Source organism: Coturnix japonica, chromosome 8 (genome assembly GCF_054131305.1).
Source record: "Coturnix japonica strain WE chromosome 8, WE-NBRP24, whole genome shotgun sequence".
In the NCBI taxonomy this organism is placed as follows: Eukaryota; Metazoa; Chordata; class Aves; order Galliformes; family Phasianidae; genus Coturnix; species Coturnix japonica.
Window position 1 is genome coordinate 7981065 of NC_140670.1, and position 14265 is coordinate 7995329.

The 14265-nt window shown below is 39.7% G+C and overlaps 1 protein-coding gene across 50 annotated transcripts in view; it reads right to left on the reverse strand.

Annotated features, from left to right (window-relative positions):
- ANK3 (ankyrin 3) overlaps positions 1-14265 on the reverse strand; it is a 327597-nt gene that overhangs the window by 108528 nt on the left and 204804 nt on the right. For all 50 annotated transcript variants that reach the window (XM_085553950.1, XM_085553966.1, XM_085553943.1 and 47 more), the window contains one exon: positions 5916-6014. In XM_085553950.1, the coding sequence (XP_085410076.1) occupies positions 5916-6014 (99 nt within the window). The remainder of the gene's footprint in view (positions 1-5915; positions 6015-14265) is intronic.

Here is a 14265-nt window from a genome sequence, read left to right on the forward strand (position 1 = left end):
GTATATTACAACATTTTCATATAAATGATTATCTAATTTCTTATATCCTGTGCCTGTCAATTTACACACACTTTGTATGGTAGAAAATATTCCTAAATTACCTTCTTCTATATATTTTCCCTATATATATATAATAATGTTATCAGTTTAAAGCTAATGAAGTGTAGAGGGCAGCTGGTAGGATGGAGGTACTGATTTTGAGAGTCTTATGCTCTCCTGCTTCTGCTTTTTGCCCTCTCCCAAGAAGCTTTTGAAATTCAGCAGCAGAAACTCTTGCCATTTGAGTTTTCTGCTATTCTCATTTAAACCTCATGTGGCTCCAACTGTACACTTTCTATTACTGAATTTAAGATGTACAGTTCTGATGCAGGTGAAGGAGGAATTTTTGGGTAAGACTTAACTTGAATGTGATTCAGGAGCTATTTATTCATGCAAGAAAAACAGTATTCAGCTCACTTCTCAGATTATACTGAAATCACAGAGAATAAGATGCATTTGCTCATGTCTGTAAACTAGAATAGATCATCCTGAACTACCCCTGAGCTCCCCAGAGCACAGAGCTGCAACAGTGTGGTGGTGCTGGGCCCGCAGTTCCTTCCTGCGGCTGACAAGGCTCTTGCAGCTCAGGAGGTGGCAGGCAGTCATGCCTGGCCAGTCAAACTGCAGCCCCCACAGCAGATATATCACAGCATGACACAACATTGCAATGCAATGTAGGTGCGTGTTGGGACACCGTATCTGAAGCTATTTTTATGGGAATGTCAGGGCTCCCACCAGAAAAGGCAAATATGCTTTGAGACAGCTCACTCAGCTGCAAAGGGTTTTTGCTACACTGAAAATGAACCAACTATTCACCCAGCATAGTAAATTGTTACATTGCCCTAAGTAAAGAAATTCAGAGCCCATCTGAAACAGGTCACAGAAAGAAATACAATGCACAACGTTTACAAATATATGTATTTATATAAAATCTGAGATTAGAATACACTGCTCTGAAGTCAGAAAGACTACTGATTTTGTCAGGAGATTTTCTAGTAGCTTACTTACTGATACAGACTACGCTACATGGAGGATAAGATGCACCACATGTGTTAAGAAGCCTTCTTTCCTTAATATGATAGTCTGCAGTGGCTCTGAAAAACCATTACAAACGATTATGACAATAATCTGCAGATTAAAGACTCTCTAAGTATATGCTGACATAACAAATCATATCATTTGTATTATCTATCCCTCCAGAGATCCCAAGAGCATCTCCAGCAGAAGCCAAGAGGACAATAGGAGGGATTCTGCTCAGACACAGGCTTCTTTCCCGTAAGCACTGCACAAATCGCTGCTGTCTCCAGGGTTTATCATCCCTTTTCCAGCTTGGTGAGCCTCTTAGCAGGTGTTTCTGCCCAGCATGGCCTCTCCACACCCTAAATCACACAAATTCTGCATTTCATCAGTGCTACTGCAAGAGACACCAGTGCAGCAGGGTAACAAACAAGCTTTGCTCTGCTTACACATGCAAAATGCACTTACACTGCAAAGACAGTGTTATTCGTCTCATTATATTTGATCTTAAATCGTGGGGTTTTTCTGGAGCAGCTTTTGTACGATCTGACGTATTTTAAAAGAGTATATCCCACGAGTTCTCATACAGATATAAGTGCTAGCCTGTTGTTTAGCTGTAAAATCAGTAAAATGAAGATTACAGACTTACTGTTAATCCAAGCTAAATTGTGCTCAGTGCCTGCTTCAGACAAATTCACTTTGGCATATGCAGTATTAGGCAGCCAAAGAAAATCAAGCTAATTTGATCAGCCTCTCTAATTACACTATTTTTAAAGTCTTTTCTGGAAGACAGAGAAAAAATAATTAGGGCAACATTCAGTAAACATGTTACATCAGGCATTAACAGGTCTTTGCTTGAAAGTTACTTAAAGACCAGAGTTAAAAAAAAGTTGCCCAGGGCAGACTAAAGAAGGAGATACTTTGGGCTTTGCATGACTAGTTATTGAGGAGTACACTAAAGAATTAAGAACAAAACCCCCAGTGCCAGCTGCTAGATGTAACACACAAAAAAAAAGGCAGCTGGAAGAGAAGCAACTGGTTAAAATAAACAAGACAAAGTAAGTGTGAACTAAAGAAAAAAAGGATGGCTGAGTCACAAAATGGATGTAAGATCATTTTTAAATAACCTCATATGATCATACATTATCTGAACTCTGAACTGCAGTTCTAACCTGCACAACAGTGTTCGTGGTGCTCATCAAATCCTGTTCCTAATGAATACAGTGAAACCTGGAGGTCATGGATGTCTTTTACAATAATTTTAACAGGATAAGGATTTAGTCCTTCACATTAACCTTTTGAGCAGTAACTCAGCACTGCAGTCTCCAGGACCATCTGCCAGCAGAAAACACAAGTGTTCAGAGAAAAAACTAAGGAAAAGAATTCATTTACTCAATTTAATGCTCAGGAAAGACTTCATGTGCATTTATCCATAAAGTGGGCACGTTTGTGAAAAATAAAAGCAAACACTACATAGAGGACATTTCCAGTACCAATTCCAGAGAACGGACTGTGGGCACATCACAAAGTGACAGCTGAATAGCTGTATTTGTCCCATTTAAGAGGAACAAATCGCAGACCTATCGGCATTAGTTCACCAACACTGGACAGTATCTTCTGCATACTCCTGTAAAGGTCAATTACGGACTTGACAAGGAGAAACAAAAGGCTGGGAATTCCTGTCTCTGAGCAAGGGAAACAAGCTGCTTTCAAGTACTGTTGTCCTTTCATATGGGTACAGTAATGTTGTAGTTCATCCTTAAGGAAATGTTTTGTGCTCCATTATTGACAGTTGCATTAAACAGTATCATGGTATCCAAGAAAAAAAATATTTTAATCAAAGCAAACAAACAAACAAAGCTACAGAATTCTCCTTCACTTCAAGAAGAGGTCACATCTACATTTATGAAGCTTTATAAACATGTATACATTTATAAAAGAGAAGTCTCACTTATTTTAATCTGCAAATCCCATTGCTATGTAAAGTTGCATGCTCTTTCAGCACCTGCCTCTGCCCCTCGCAGAGCACTTTCAGGCCAGGCTCAGACTGAGCATCCCACTGATGGATATGATTTGACAGTTAGAAAACATAGCCTTGGCAGCTTGTTGCCTCTCAATATGCACAGCAGTGGTCACACTGTTGCAAAGGGATATGACCGAAGCTTTTGTCATCCTCTATTTTTGTAAGACCATTCTAAGCCTGAGACATTAAAAAAAAAGGAGAGTACTTAAGAAAAAAAGTGAAATGTCTGCAAAACTGACACACCTCAATTGTTCTGCCTTAGGAAAAAAGCATTGGGTCAGATAGGAATAGCAAGAGAACTTTAACAGGAACACATAGTGTAATGGCTTACAGCAATTAATCTAAGTTATTGAAGAAATAATATATATGCATTTCTGCTGAAATAGAGTTCTTTTCAACTCTAGTACTGTTATTCTCAGTTGCCTCTTGCTTTTCCTACTGTTACTCCAATGACTCTCTCCCCTTTTCAAATCTCCCTGGTGGAGCCCGTTGCTGTCCAGTCCAGGGCCTGGTAAATCCTTGCCAGGATGAGTCAGTGCTGCTGGAAGCAAAACTTCCACTTCATCACTAACTAGCAAAAAATGATGCCTTCTGTGATGCCAGAGAAGTGCAACATACATATGACATAGGTGGGAGAAGTTACACAAATCCCTTTTGATATATGGGGAGAAGGGATATTTGGAGGTTTCTCTAGGTGAAACCAGAAAAGGAAAGGAACAAAAACAGAACAAATAACACAAACCACCAAACCCCAAAATCTTCCTGAACTGCACTTTTCCCTCACTGAAGCTCTGCCAGACTACGGAGCTGTTAATGCTTCCGTCCTCTTCCTAGATCCTGTTTCCATCACAGCCCATATTTTTAGTTACATAAATTATCCTAATGTATGACCCTGGGGTCTGTGACACAGAAAATGTAACAGATTATGTTTTTGTAACTACGGGAAGTGAACAAGTCAGACTTCAACTATTTAAAATAGTGGTCCCCAACTTTTTGGCTGCAACGAGCCAAATAAATGAGTGTAGAGAGGAAACAAAGAATGCCTTCCCATGTTCCCAAATGCATATCTGTCATGTCACCAAAATGGGCCCCCCTACATAGGATATGCATAATCGCCCCCTAAGCCCAGCAGCCTCCAGTGTGGCAGGTAGGAGGCTGGTATTTCGGACCAGAAGAAAGAAATCACAAAATCATGGAATGGCTGATGTTAAAAGTATTTGAAATATGCCTCAAGTCTAACTGCTTTTCTAAACAACAGAGGACAAGAAAGAGAGGAAGAGAGAAGGAGGTTACTCAGAAAGAATGGTCATATCTCCACACACAAAACAAACCCAGTAGCCAATACTACCCTGAGGGAGCAAAGTGCTTCTAAGAAACTATCACAGCAGAAAAAACGAGGGTGAGACACAGAGCCTGCAGCACAGAAAAAAAAAAAAGTCAAATTCTGATCAAGTGCTTGCTATGCTGTCATTTTGATAGAAAGCAAAGGGAAGTAACAAGAAAAGAAAATAACGGTTGTTACAGACATGGGCTACTGTGTCCTGACAAGAGAATGAATATGTATGGCAGTCTGTAAAGACTCCAATTCTATACAATCTAGTTCACCACATTGTGCATAGGACCCAAGATTTTATACAGGCTGTTCCTTACAACCTCTCAAGATAATGTTACTCTCTTAATGTCAAGAGCAAGAACTACCCACTGTCCACAAGTTATCCCTTCCATACCCCCCAGTGATAAAAAACAGACACATTATTCAAAGAAATCATGAATTGCTTCTAAAGGTAAAGCAGAAAAACAACTGAAAAAAAAAAGTGTGGATAGAGTGAAAAGGAGCTGACCCAGTTTCTGAATTTGTCACAAAAATAAAAAATAACGTGTCTCAACAAAGACTGCAGGAAATCACAGAGAGAGACTGCTGAAAGACTAGAAAACCAAACGGAAACCTGTGCATACAGCAGAAAAGATATTCTTAGGTTGAATTCTTGATTTGTTCAAGATTTTTGACAGAAAAATTTGGAAATTATACAGAAAAAACAGAAATGAAAAACTGATACATGTCAAACTAACATTTCAAGGAAATTACAGTTGTTCCAAAGGTACAGTCACAACACCATGAAGACTGCCCTGCATGTACAGTAGCCTGTTACAAAGACTGCTGTGACAGCCCATAGCACCAGTTCTTCCCAACTTCTGAGCTTTTCTTTTGACCACTGTGTTTGTAAGTAAAACAGTCTTAAACTGATTTAATCAGGTTTTAACAAGAATTAGATATAACCATCTGCACTGACCTAGGACACTCAGCAACTCAAGTCAGGCACCACCTGGATGGAAACCATCACTACACCTGGCACACTTACAATTCCAAGCCAGCTGTTAAGCACCAAGTCAGGCAGAAGCTGAACTATCAAACAGCTCTGCAAGAGCAGTGAGATTCACCACCAGTGCTACACTCTGAAACACAGCCCTGCACATGAAGACAGGCAAACACACTGCAGTTGAAAGTTATTATTTTAATATTCAAGGTCTGAAAGATCTTAACTGAATTCTCAAGTTTTAGTATTTTCCTGTGTAGTCATTTCTACCCCAGCTAGCACAAAACATCACTTAACATTAAACAGAAAATAGTTTGTTCTGAACTTTGCCATGCAGGTGTTTCACATTGTTTTAAGAGATGTAAATTGTTAGCATCCTACTGCAATCATTTTGTAAGGAAGAAATGCAGTACAGTTATGATAGCCTGCCAAGAAGATGAATGATTTATATTGTACAGCAGCTTTCAGGTCAGAAGCAAGAACTCCATCCAGTCACTTGCTGTGTTCATGCTGAAGCTTACCCTTGTTTTGGCATCAATTTTAGCTCCTCGATCAAGTAGGAGTTTGACCATATTTGCATTTCCCCTCTTCGATGCAACATGTAGTGGTGTGATATCATTCTGTGGAGGAAGAAAACAAAACATGAAAATAAATCTACATGTCCTTCAGGAACTCTACAATCAGTTTGCTCACAGAATGAATTATGCCAGTTTTGCTGAGGGATAACACGACTTTGTTTATCCGGCAGTATGAAAGGAAGTGAAAGCTGAGTTTCTCCACATGCGAAATACTGGCCTGACATCACCTTTTAAATTATAAAAAGAAACATTCTAGCTGTGGTTGGAATTATAATATCATGATTGTGCATCATTTATCAGTTTTTGTATGAGAGCTAAATATCATCAGATTTACTCTTTAAACACTAGCAATTTTCTCTATCTATGCTTGTTTCTGAACATATAACAACAGGAATACATCAAAACTTCATTTGTAAGTTAGGAGCTATGAAAGATTTTAAAAGAACAGCATTTCATTTGAAGATCTCATTCAAACAACAAGATGACAATGCCATTTATTTCTACCAGCAAACCATGGAAGCCTCTTAACCAGCTGCGTGTCACAGCTCCATCACTCATGTCATCTACCTGACCATCTACTGATATCTACTCCTTCCAATAGGTTCATGTGCGCTCCCCCAGCGATGTCCCACAAGACAGCAGCGTGTAGCTGAGCTGCACATTGAGGGCAGTTACATAACTGATGCGTGCGCGCACAAACATGCTTTTTAACAAGATGTAGCTAGGACATTTCTTCATGCTCTGATGAATCCTTTATCTGTTGGTGTATGAAGGATGCATCCTGGATATATTTGATCATATGGAGCTAAGTGGAGATAAAAGAACTTAAATAGAGCATGCAGCTACAGTATGGAGCTACAAACAATTTTAAAGAACACGTTTCTGTGCATTCAGGGACAGCCCAAACAGCTGGCTGTTTAAAGCTGGCTTCCCCCTCACTGAGCAGAAAGCAGTGCATTTCAGTGAGCATGTGTCCTCTGGCTGACTGAATTGGAAAGGCACCCAGCACCTTGACTAGCTGGAAAGCTGCGCAAATGTCTTACCTGGCCAACAGAGCATTAAACAGCACTTCCTCAAAACTGCAGGTGAGTGGAATGAGAGAAAGCCAGTACCAGAAAAAAATCTCACAGATGTGACAAGTTGACTCGCAGCTTTATAATGTTGCTGGGTACATAATCCAATATGCTCTATTTTTATTTACTTGCAATTTCCCTATGAAGCTAATCCATAGCTACTAGGCAGTATGAATTAATATTACCACAGAGAAAATGACGGAGCTGCTTCCTCCGGTAAGAATCATTACAGCATCACAGCTACTATGTCAGAGTTGTTTCCAATTTCTTTAAAAATTGAAATAAAATGTAGAGACAATTAACATATTAAACAAGAAGTACTTTCTCAAGAATGTAAATCTGAGACTGCATAACATGCAATTTGTGAGTTGGTTTTGATAAAATACGTTATTTTTATCTGACTGGAAGTTGAATTCAGATATAACATGGGGTCAATATATTACTATATCAGCCACAAAAGGGGCAGAAAAAGTAGAAGACAATTATGTTGAGATACTTTCTACTTTTCTCCTCTTCCCAAGAGGAAAGATGTTACCAAGGTCAGAGGGAGAAAATGACAAATTGTATTTTCCCAATAAAAAACAGTAGGGGAAATAACTCCCATAGCTTCAAGTAAAGGGTACTGCAGGTAATTTAGAGTGAGGAGCAGTTTTTTTATGCTTGCTGGGGTTGATGGACAAAGAGACTAACTCAGCCTAATAGACCTCAGTGCCCTGTTAATATGGCAAAATAATTTCTACAAATTTGCTATATTAAGTAAAGACAAGAAGAAACGTCTTTTCTAAGCATCGTCAAAGAAATAGGAGGATAAAGGCATTACAAAAGGCAGGACTAACACAGATTAAGTATGTGGTTCACACTCGACAGCAACCTACATCAAATTAGTGTGGCACAGGGGAGAATAACTACACAAGAACATGCTATTTGGCTCTAATCCTTCCACAGTTCAATCGTCTATCGCCTTAAATGAAAGATAGTTGATTCTAGAGCGAATGGTTGAGTACTGGCAGACAAGCACCTCAACTTGAAAGAGATGACTTCCTTTCAGAAGTTCAGGTTTAGGTCACACTGTTGGTTTGCCGCAGAGGGGAAAAATAATACTTATTTTCATGGTCAAAAATGAGTCCTGTTAATTTCCATCACATTTCAGGTTAGTACAAATACTATAATGACCTATGGAGTTGGTCTCAGCTTCTGGCAGGGGCCAAGAACCCTGGCTGGGAACATGGTGAAATTCTCCAGCACCTAATAAGTACCAAGCTCACTTGTACAAGCTGGAACCAGCAAGCCATCTTCCCTCCATTTGATAGACTGTCTTTACAAAAAGCATATACACCAAACATCTCTAAAATCTTGAAATCCTCAGTTACATTTGGTTTAGAAAAGATTGTGGGTTCACATCAGAGACATACACAAAGGATGTATTCATTTTCATCACGGTTTGTGAGAAAAAGCAAAAAAACTCACAGCTACTGGGAAATAATGATTTGAACAAGAGACAAGGTAATGGAACACTATACGCCCAGTAAAATACCTGTCCTTATGAGCAAACTCTGTTCCCCTTTGCTGGAAAGAGAGCTGCAGAAACAGTATTTACCCCACTCTCTAGGTTGTTTTTTGTTGTTGTTGCCACACACACACACACACTCTATCAACCTACTCAAACAGATCATGATAGGAATTAAAAGACAAAGAAGCAGCTTATTTGGCCTTGTTCAGCCTTATTAGCTGTGGAAAATATTATGGGAAAATAAAAAAAAAAAACGGGCCAGTTTTCCATTCAGAATTTAACTATGGCATTAAGCTAATTCGAGCTTGCACTGGTAGCAAACAATATGAAGTAATAATTTTGGCTGCCAAGAGTAATGAGACCTGCACGTATGAAGGGGAGCATTATGTGCATGTCTGCACAACTGCCCACTGAAGTTTAGGGGAAGCAAATTGTCTTTGGTTAATACTGGGCTTAACTGAGGCTTAAAGAATCACACTTAGATGCATCATGTATGTTACCCCATCCCATCTCTCAGCACACATCTGTGAGAATTAAGATTATCAAATGACACGAGAACAAACCTCTAACATCATCATCATTTATGTTTCTGATGACAGAAAAAGGAAAGCAAGCAATTCAAACCCCAGTTGTTTGTACTTGTCATAAGAAAATGGAGATTAAACAAAAAAGCTTCATAATATGCACGGTTTGGGTATAGGTTATTAACACTGAAACTGTGGTATCAGCAAACAATATAGTCACCAAATGTAAGGTTCTGAATTCTTCAGTAAATCAACAGCATCTGCTGTCTTTCCAGTCTATTTTTATCTGTTTGATCTTCTATAAATTTCTCCCTTTGTTCTCAAGAAAGAATAGTAAATCAGGAAACTTTTGAAGATGTTTTCCTGCAGTAAAAAAGATGAAATCCCTTCAAGAAGTTGCCATAAAAAGATGCGGTTCAGATCTAGAAGTCTATCAGAGCACTCCTTTCCTTGCTGAAATATCACACACTGGATAACGTCTCATGAAAATCCCTTTCCAGTGAGATTCCTCTGCCATCCAATTTGAGAGTTAAAACACATTCTGGAATCAATATTAAATATAACTTATGAGAATAACAACCTAAAACTATACAATAAATGCTCACAGCATTATTAACTAGCATGTGGTCTTTCATCTCCCCTTTGGCAGATGTCATGGAGTACATGATGCAAAGTATTCTGAAAGCATGTACAAATTGATGTGTGACGGATTACAAGCAGGCATTTTCTTTCTATACCTCACAACGTTGTGCACAGCTATTTTCCCTTTACGTCCATGCACTGCTTGCTGCTATGCTCTCACACGGGCCCTGTGCCTTCCTTTGGAGGTATAAATAGGATGGGTGAAAAGAGATCTGTTTTTCTTCTGTGGCAGCTTCTGCTTGTTGCTGATGAGAGGAGACACTAAGCTCTGTCAGCTGCATCTCCCTACCTACAGTTTCATAAGAAAATTAAAACCAATTCAAGCTTTCCTATGCTGAACAAAAAGCCACCTCTTCCCATCTGAAATGAGACCGAGTTCCCTCTGACACATGCCATCATTCATCACAGATCTCCAGAACAGTCTATGTTATTCCTTACTGTTACAAACTGGCAACAGAAACATATAGGAATTTAGAAAAAAAGAACTGCAGTAAACTTAAAATGAGCAGAGGTATGATATAGTATGGGATTGCCTTTTTCTTCCATCAAAAAGTCTCAGTTAACAAGCATACAGACGCTAATAATAAACAAAAACAGTAAATACTTGCACTTGTAGTACAACATCAGGCTTTGAAAAGGATCTTCAAAAAAGCAAACAAGCAAAACCTAAGTGTTCCCTATTCATGTCCTACAGTCCTACATTGTCTCAAATGCAGACTGAGTGGGATACGAGCTAAGTAACGTGGATGCAGTGCAGTAGTAGAAATAAATCCCTCTTGAGAACTGATGCTACACCAGTGATATAAACAAGCAATGTCTTGAGCACCTCCAGCAAAGACTGAAGTGGGGACTTGTCCTCTGCAGTCCTGCAAGGACTGACAGTCCAAGCAGCAGGTTGGCTGCTTGGCTGAAGGTCAAGCTGTATTCCCATGCTGCAGCTATTGTCAGGGGCAGATCACGCTTCCACTCCTTCAATTATTTTTTAAAACACAGTTTCTTGTCAAAATGTTCAGATGAATCTGGAATTTAATAAAATTCCCCTTCTCTGTTCCCACCTGAGAGCTGACTCAGAAGCGACCAAGAATGAATAAAACAGGCTGAAAGCAGACAGACTGCTCAGTGCTGGAGTCTAGAAAATTCCTCTGTGCTTAGGGGCTCCCTTAAGAAAAAAGCATGACATTATTTGTCATATACTAGAATTGTGATCAATAACTGCATGAATATTATCCATATTACCAGTTCGCGGATAAAGAAGAAAGTTGTGCTGACTGTACTAGGCAACCATGAAGCTACAACATGTTTTATATGAGAACAGCGAGCATTTTCTCCTATCATTTTTTTCAGTTCAAAATTGGAGCTGTAACTGAGTACAAGTTCTGCAGATAACAGTTTTCTAGTTTAGCAGCTGTTACAGGGATCACTGTAACTCACACAAGACTCTCAGAAATAAAAGATATTACATGTGCAAACATACAAACTCTGCAGAAAAACTTATGACAGTGCAAAGAATTTTTTTTTTCTCCTCTGTTTATTTTATAGTAAATCTTAGATGATGCTAAATTAATTATTGTATACTCATTTATTTATTCTTCAGGCTTGAGATGCATTAAATTAATCCTCAAAGAAAAGGAAGAATATAGTGAGGAACCATTATGGCAAGCTACCGCTAGGGAAATAAAAAAAACCACGTTCTTCTCTTATGTTACTGTCACTTACATACTGCCTGCTTTTTTTGATGGACTAATGGTGTGCTGCCCCTCAGCCTCAGGGTCATCATTAATGCATGCTGGCCTCACACCACCCGCTCAACATTACCAAATCCTTTATCAACCTTCCAGTAAGCAAACTTTCTGCAGACAAAACCCGCTGCCAGTGGAACCGAGATCTGCTCTAGAAAAGGAATGTCATGAACACAGAAAGCTGTTCATAAGGCTGGAAGCAGTTGCATGGCACAGTGTTCACCTCTCGTTTGCTATGGTAAGAATGATTTGGGCAGAGGTCACCTTCATGCAGAGGATTCCCTTGTTACCCAAATCTTTTGACTTGCTCAAATATGGAGTAGATGTGAGAGTCACAAGAAGTTTCTTTCAGTCATTGCTCTGAAAGCTGTAGAGAATTATTTTGTTTTATTTTCATTGTGCTCCCTCAGAGGTAGGTAAGAACTTAAGGGGCATTTCCTTATCTGGACTAGATAGGTATATCCACTGGAAGATAATCTGAGCCAAAAGAACGATATCTGAAGACTTTGTGAACCCCTTAAATGTGCCTTTCCCCTAATTTTTATTTTAAAAAAAAATTAAAAAAAAATGCTGTTTATTCAAAGCACCTTTCTCATCCCCCTAATCTGCACCCGCAGCCATGGAGAAACACCAACTTGTGATGACAAAGCATAAGGCAACCTGGTTACACAGCTCCATTGCCAGCCCTCTCTGTATGCTGCCCTTGAGAAGGTCCAAACAAAGCCTGAATGGGAAAAAGCACGCACTCTGAAGAGATGTGATTTATAGCAAGAGCTCTCTTGCACAGGATACTGTACATATAACCAGAACTGCTAACAAAAATGCTTTCTCATTCCATTCAGTGGCTGTAACTTGCTTTTAACATGTATCTGCATGTATCTTTCCAAGTCCTAGATACCAAAGAGCAAAGCACTCTATGACAAATTTAAAGGGGGCAGTAGAGAATGGAAACCCACTGTGACCTGTCCTTTATCTCCAGCACCTCACCTGCCCTCAGGCTGAAGGTGACCTGATTTTTGGTAAGCAAGAGTGAAGAAGCACCTGCAACAACATTCAGCTTCAGAAGCAGCAGCTGAGATGGGAACACAGCAGTTTTCCCCTTGTATTTGCTTGCTGTACACCACAACAACAGGTTTCCAAAAGGAAAGCCTGGAATAGGCAAGTATTTGGCAGGCTATACTCAATATTAATCACTAGATTGGTAGATCCAGAGCATGGGAAGTAGATATTAAAACTATCAAAACATGGGGTAATACTGGATACAGTTTTATACAAAGTTAGAAGAAGGTGATGAACAATATTTGCTCACTAGAGAATGATATTAGGCATTTTTGCAATCCTTCAGAGCCCAGCTAATGATTGTACTCAAACATTAACCTTGCTAAGGGAACTGACTACACCCTTGGTTAACTTTTTCTTCTCTTCCTCCACTTTTTTAGCCCCTATGTGATTATTTCACAGCTTAGCAAGAGGGAAACATTAATATGATATAAAGAGAAGCACAGCCATGCAAATGGAAGTTTCTTATAGAGACCAGAAACTAGAACATGTTTCTGGATTAATTTGAGCTGAAGAAGTCAAGTAATTTGGAAAGAACATTTTTCCTTTATTGTACAATGGCAAAGACCAAAACAAAACAGAAGTGAAATGGCCTGGACTGAGATTATGAGGTTAAGGGAGCTGCTTTCCCTAGAAATAGGTATAACTGGACCATTGTAAAGGTGATTTACTGAAGTCATGTCCATTCATCCTGCAGGGGACTTTCCATGTTGTGCCACATTCCCTGCACGTTCCTTCCCTTTGCCATGTTGTAGCAAGGACAGAGAACACACGGATTCAAAAAAGTAAACGCATTTCAGTGGAAGACAGGTCACTAAATCTCTTGCTGTGTTGGAAGAGGGCAAATCAGGAGGCACTGTTCCAAACCTCCCAGTCTTTATGCTCTGCAGGTACACAGGCCAGCAGGCACAGTAACACCTGTAAGAGCTCCTGGACCTACACATTATTATTAGGAACAATGAAAGAAGAAAACATCGGAGTGAGTGTATGACAGCCAAGAGGCAGGCAGGTGTACACTGGCAGGGATGAGGAGAGCAGCTGCTACTGCATATCACTGGGGACATCATTTATTTACACTACAGCACTACTGCTCACCTCCTGTCCAAACACCAGGAGCCATTATCAAGCTTATATCCTCCCCTGCCTTCACTGCTGGAACACTTTTTTTTTTTTTTAAATTTGGTTTTCCCCTGAGCCCCTCAGAAATCCACTGAACACACCACAGCACTGTCACCCATCTGCCTTCCTGTTTCTTATATCATTTCACCAGCTCCTCTTTTCACCACACTCACCACTGCCCTCAAAGCTCAGAGCTCTGCCTTCATCCACCTTGTCCCTCTACTCTACCTTGACCTATCCTCCCATTCAGTGACAGCTGGATATTCATCCTGCCCTCATACATTTGTCTTTGTGTTGCCTCTTTCCATACAAATAACCCCTCTTACCATAGTCCTCTGTTCTTGTTCAACTCGCCCCCAGAACTGAATTATCTAAATATTTTAACATGAATTGAGAGACAGAGAATTGTCAGTTCATATTTACTTAGCCAGAACAAAGGAAAAAGTATTGGTTGTCCAAAGCACTCCTGACATCACCATCCTACAGTTTGGTCTATCTACTTCTAAAAGCTACAGTGCACACACACAGTATGATTCCATTTGCATTATATCCCTCCTCCACCTTTACTCTGTTGCATGCCTTCCCAGGTTCTCAACAGTTCAAATAAGAACTTTTCCCCAAGGCAAG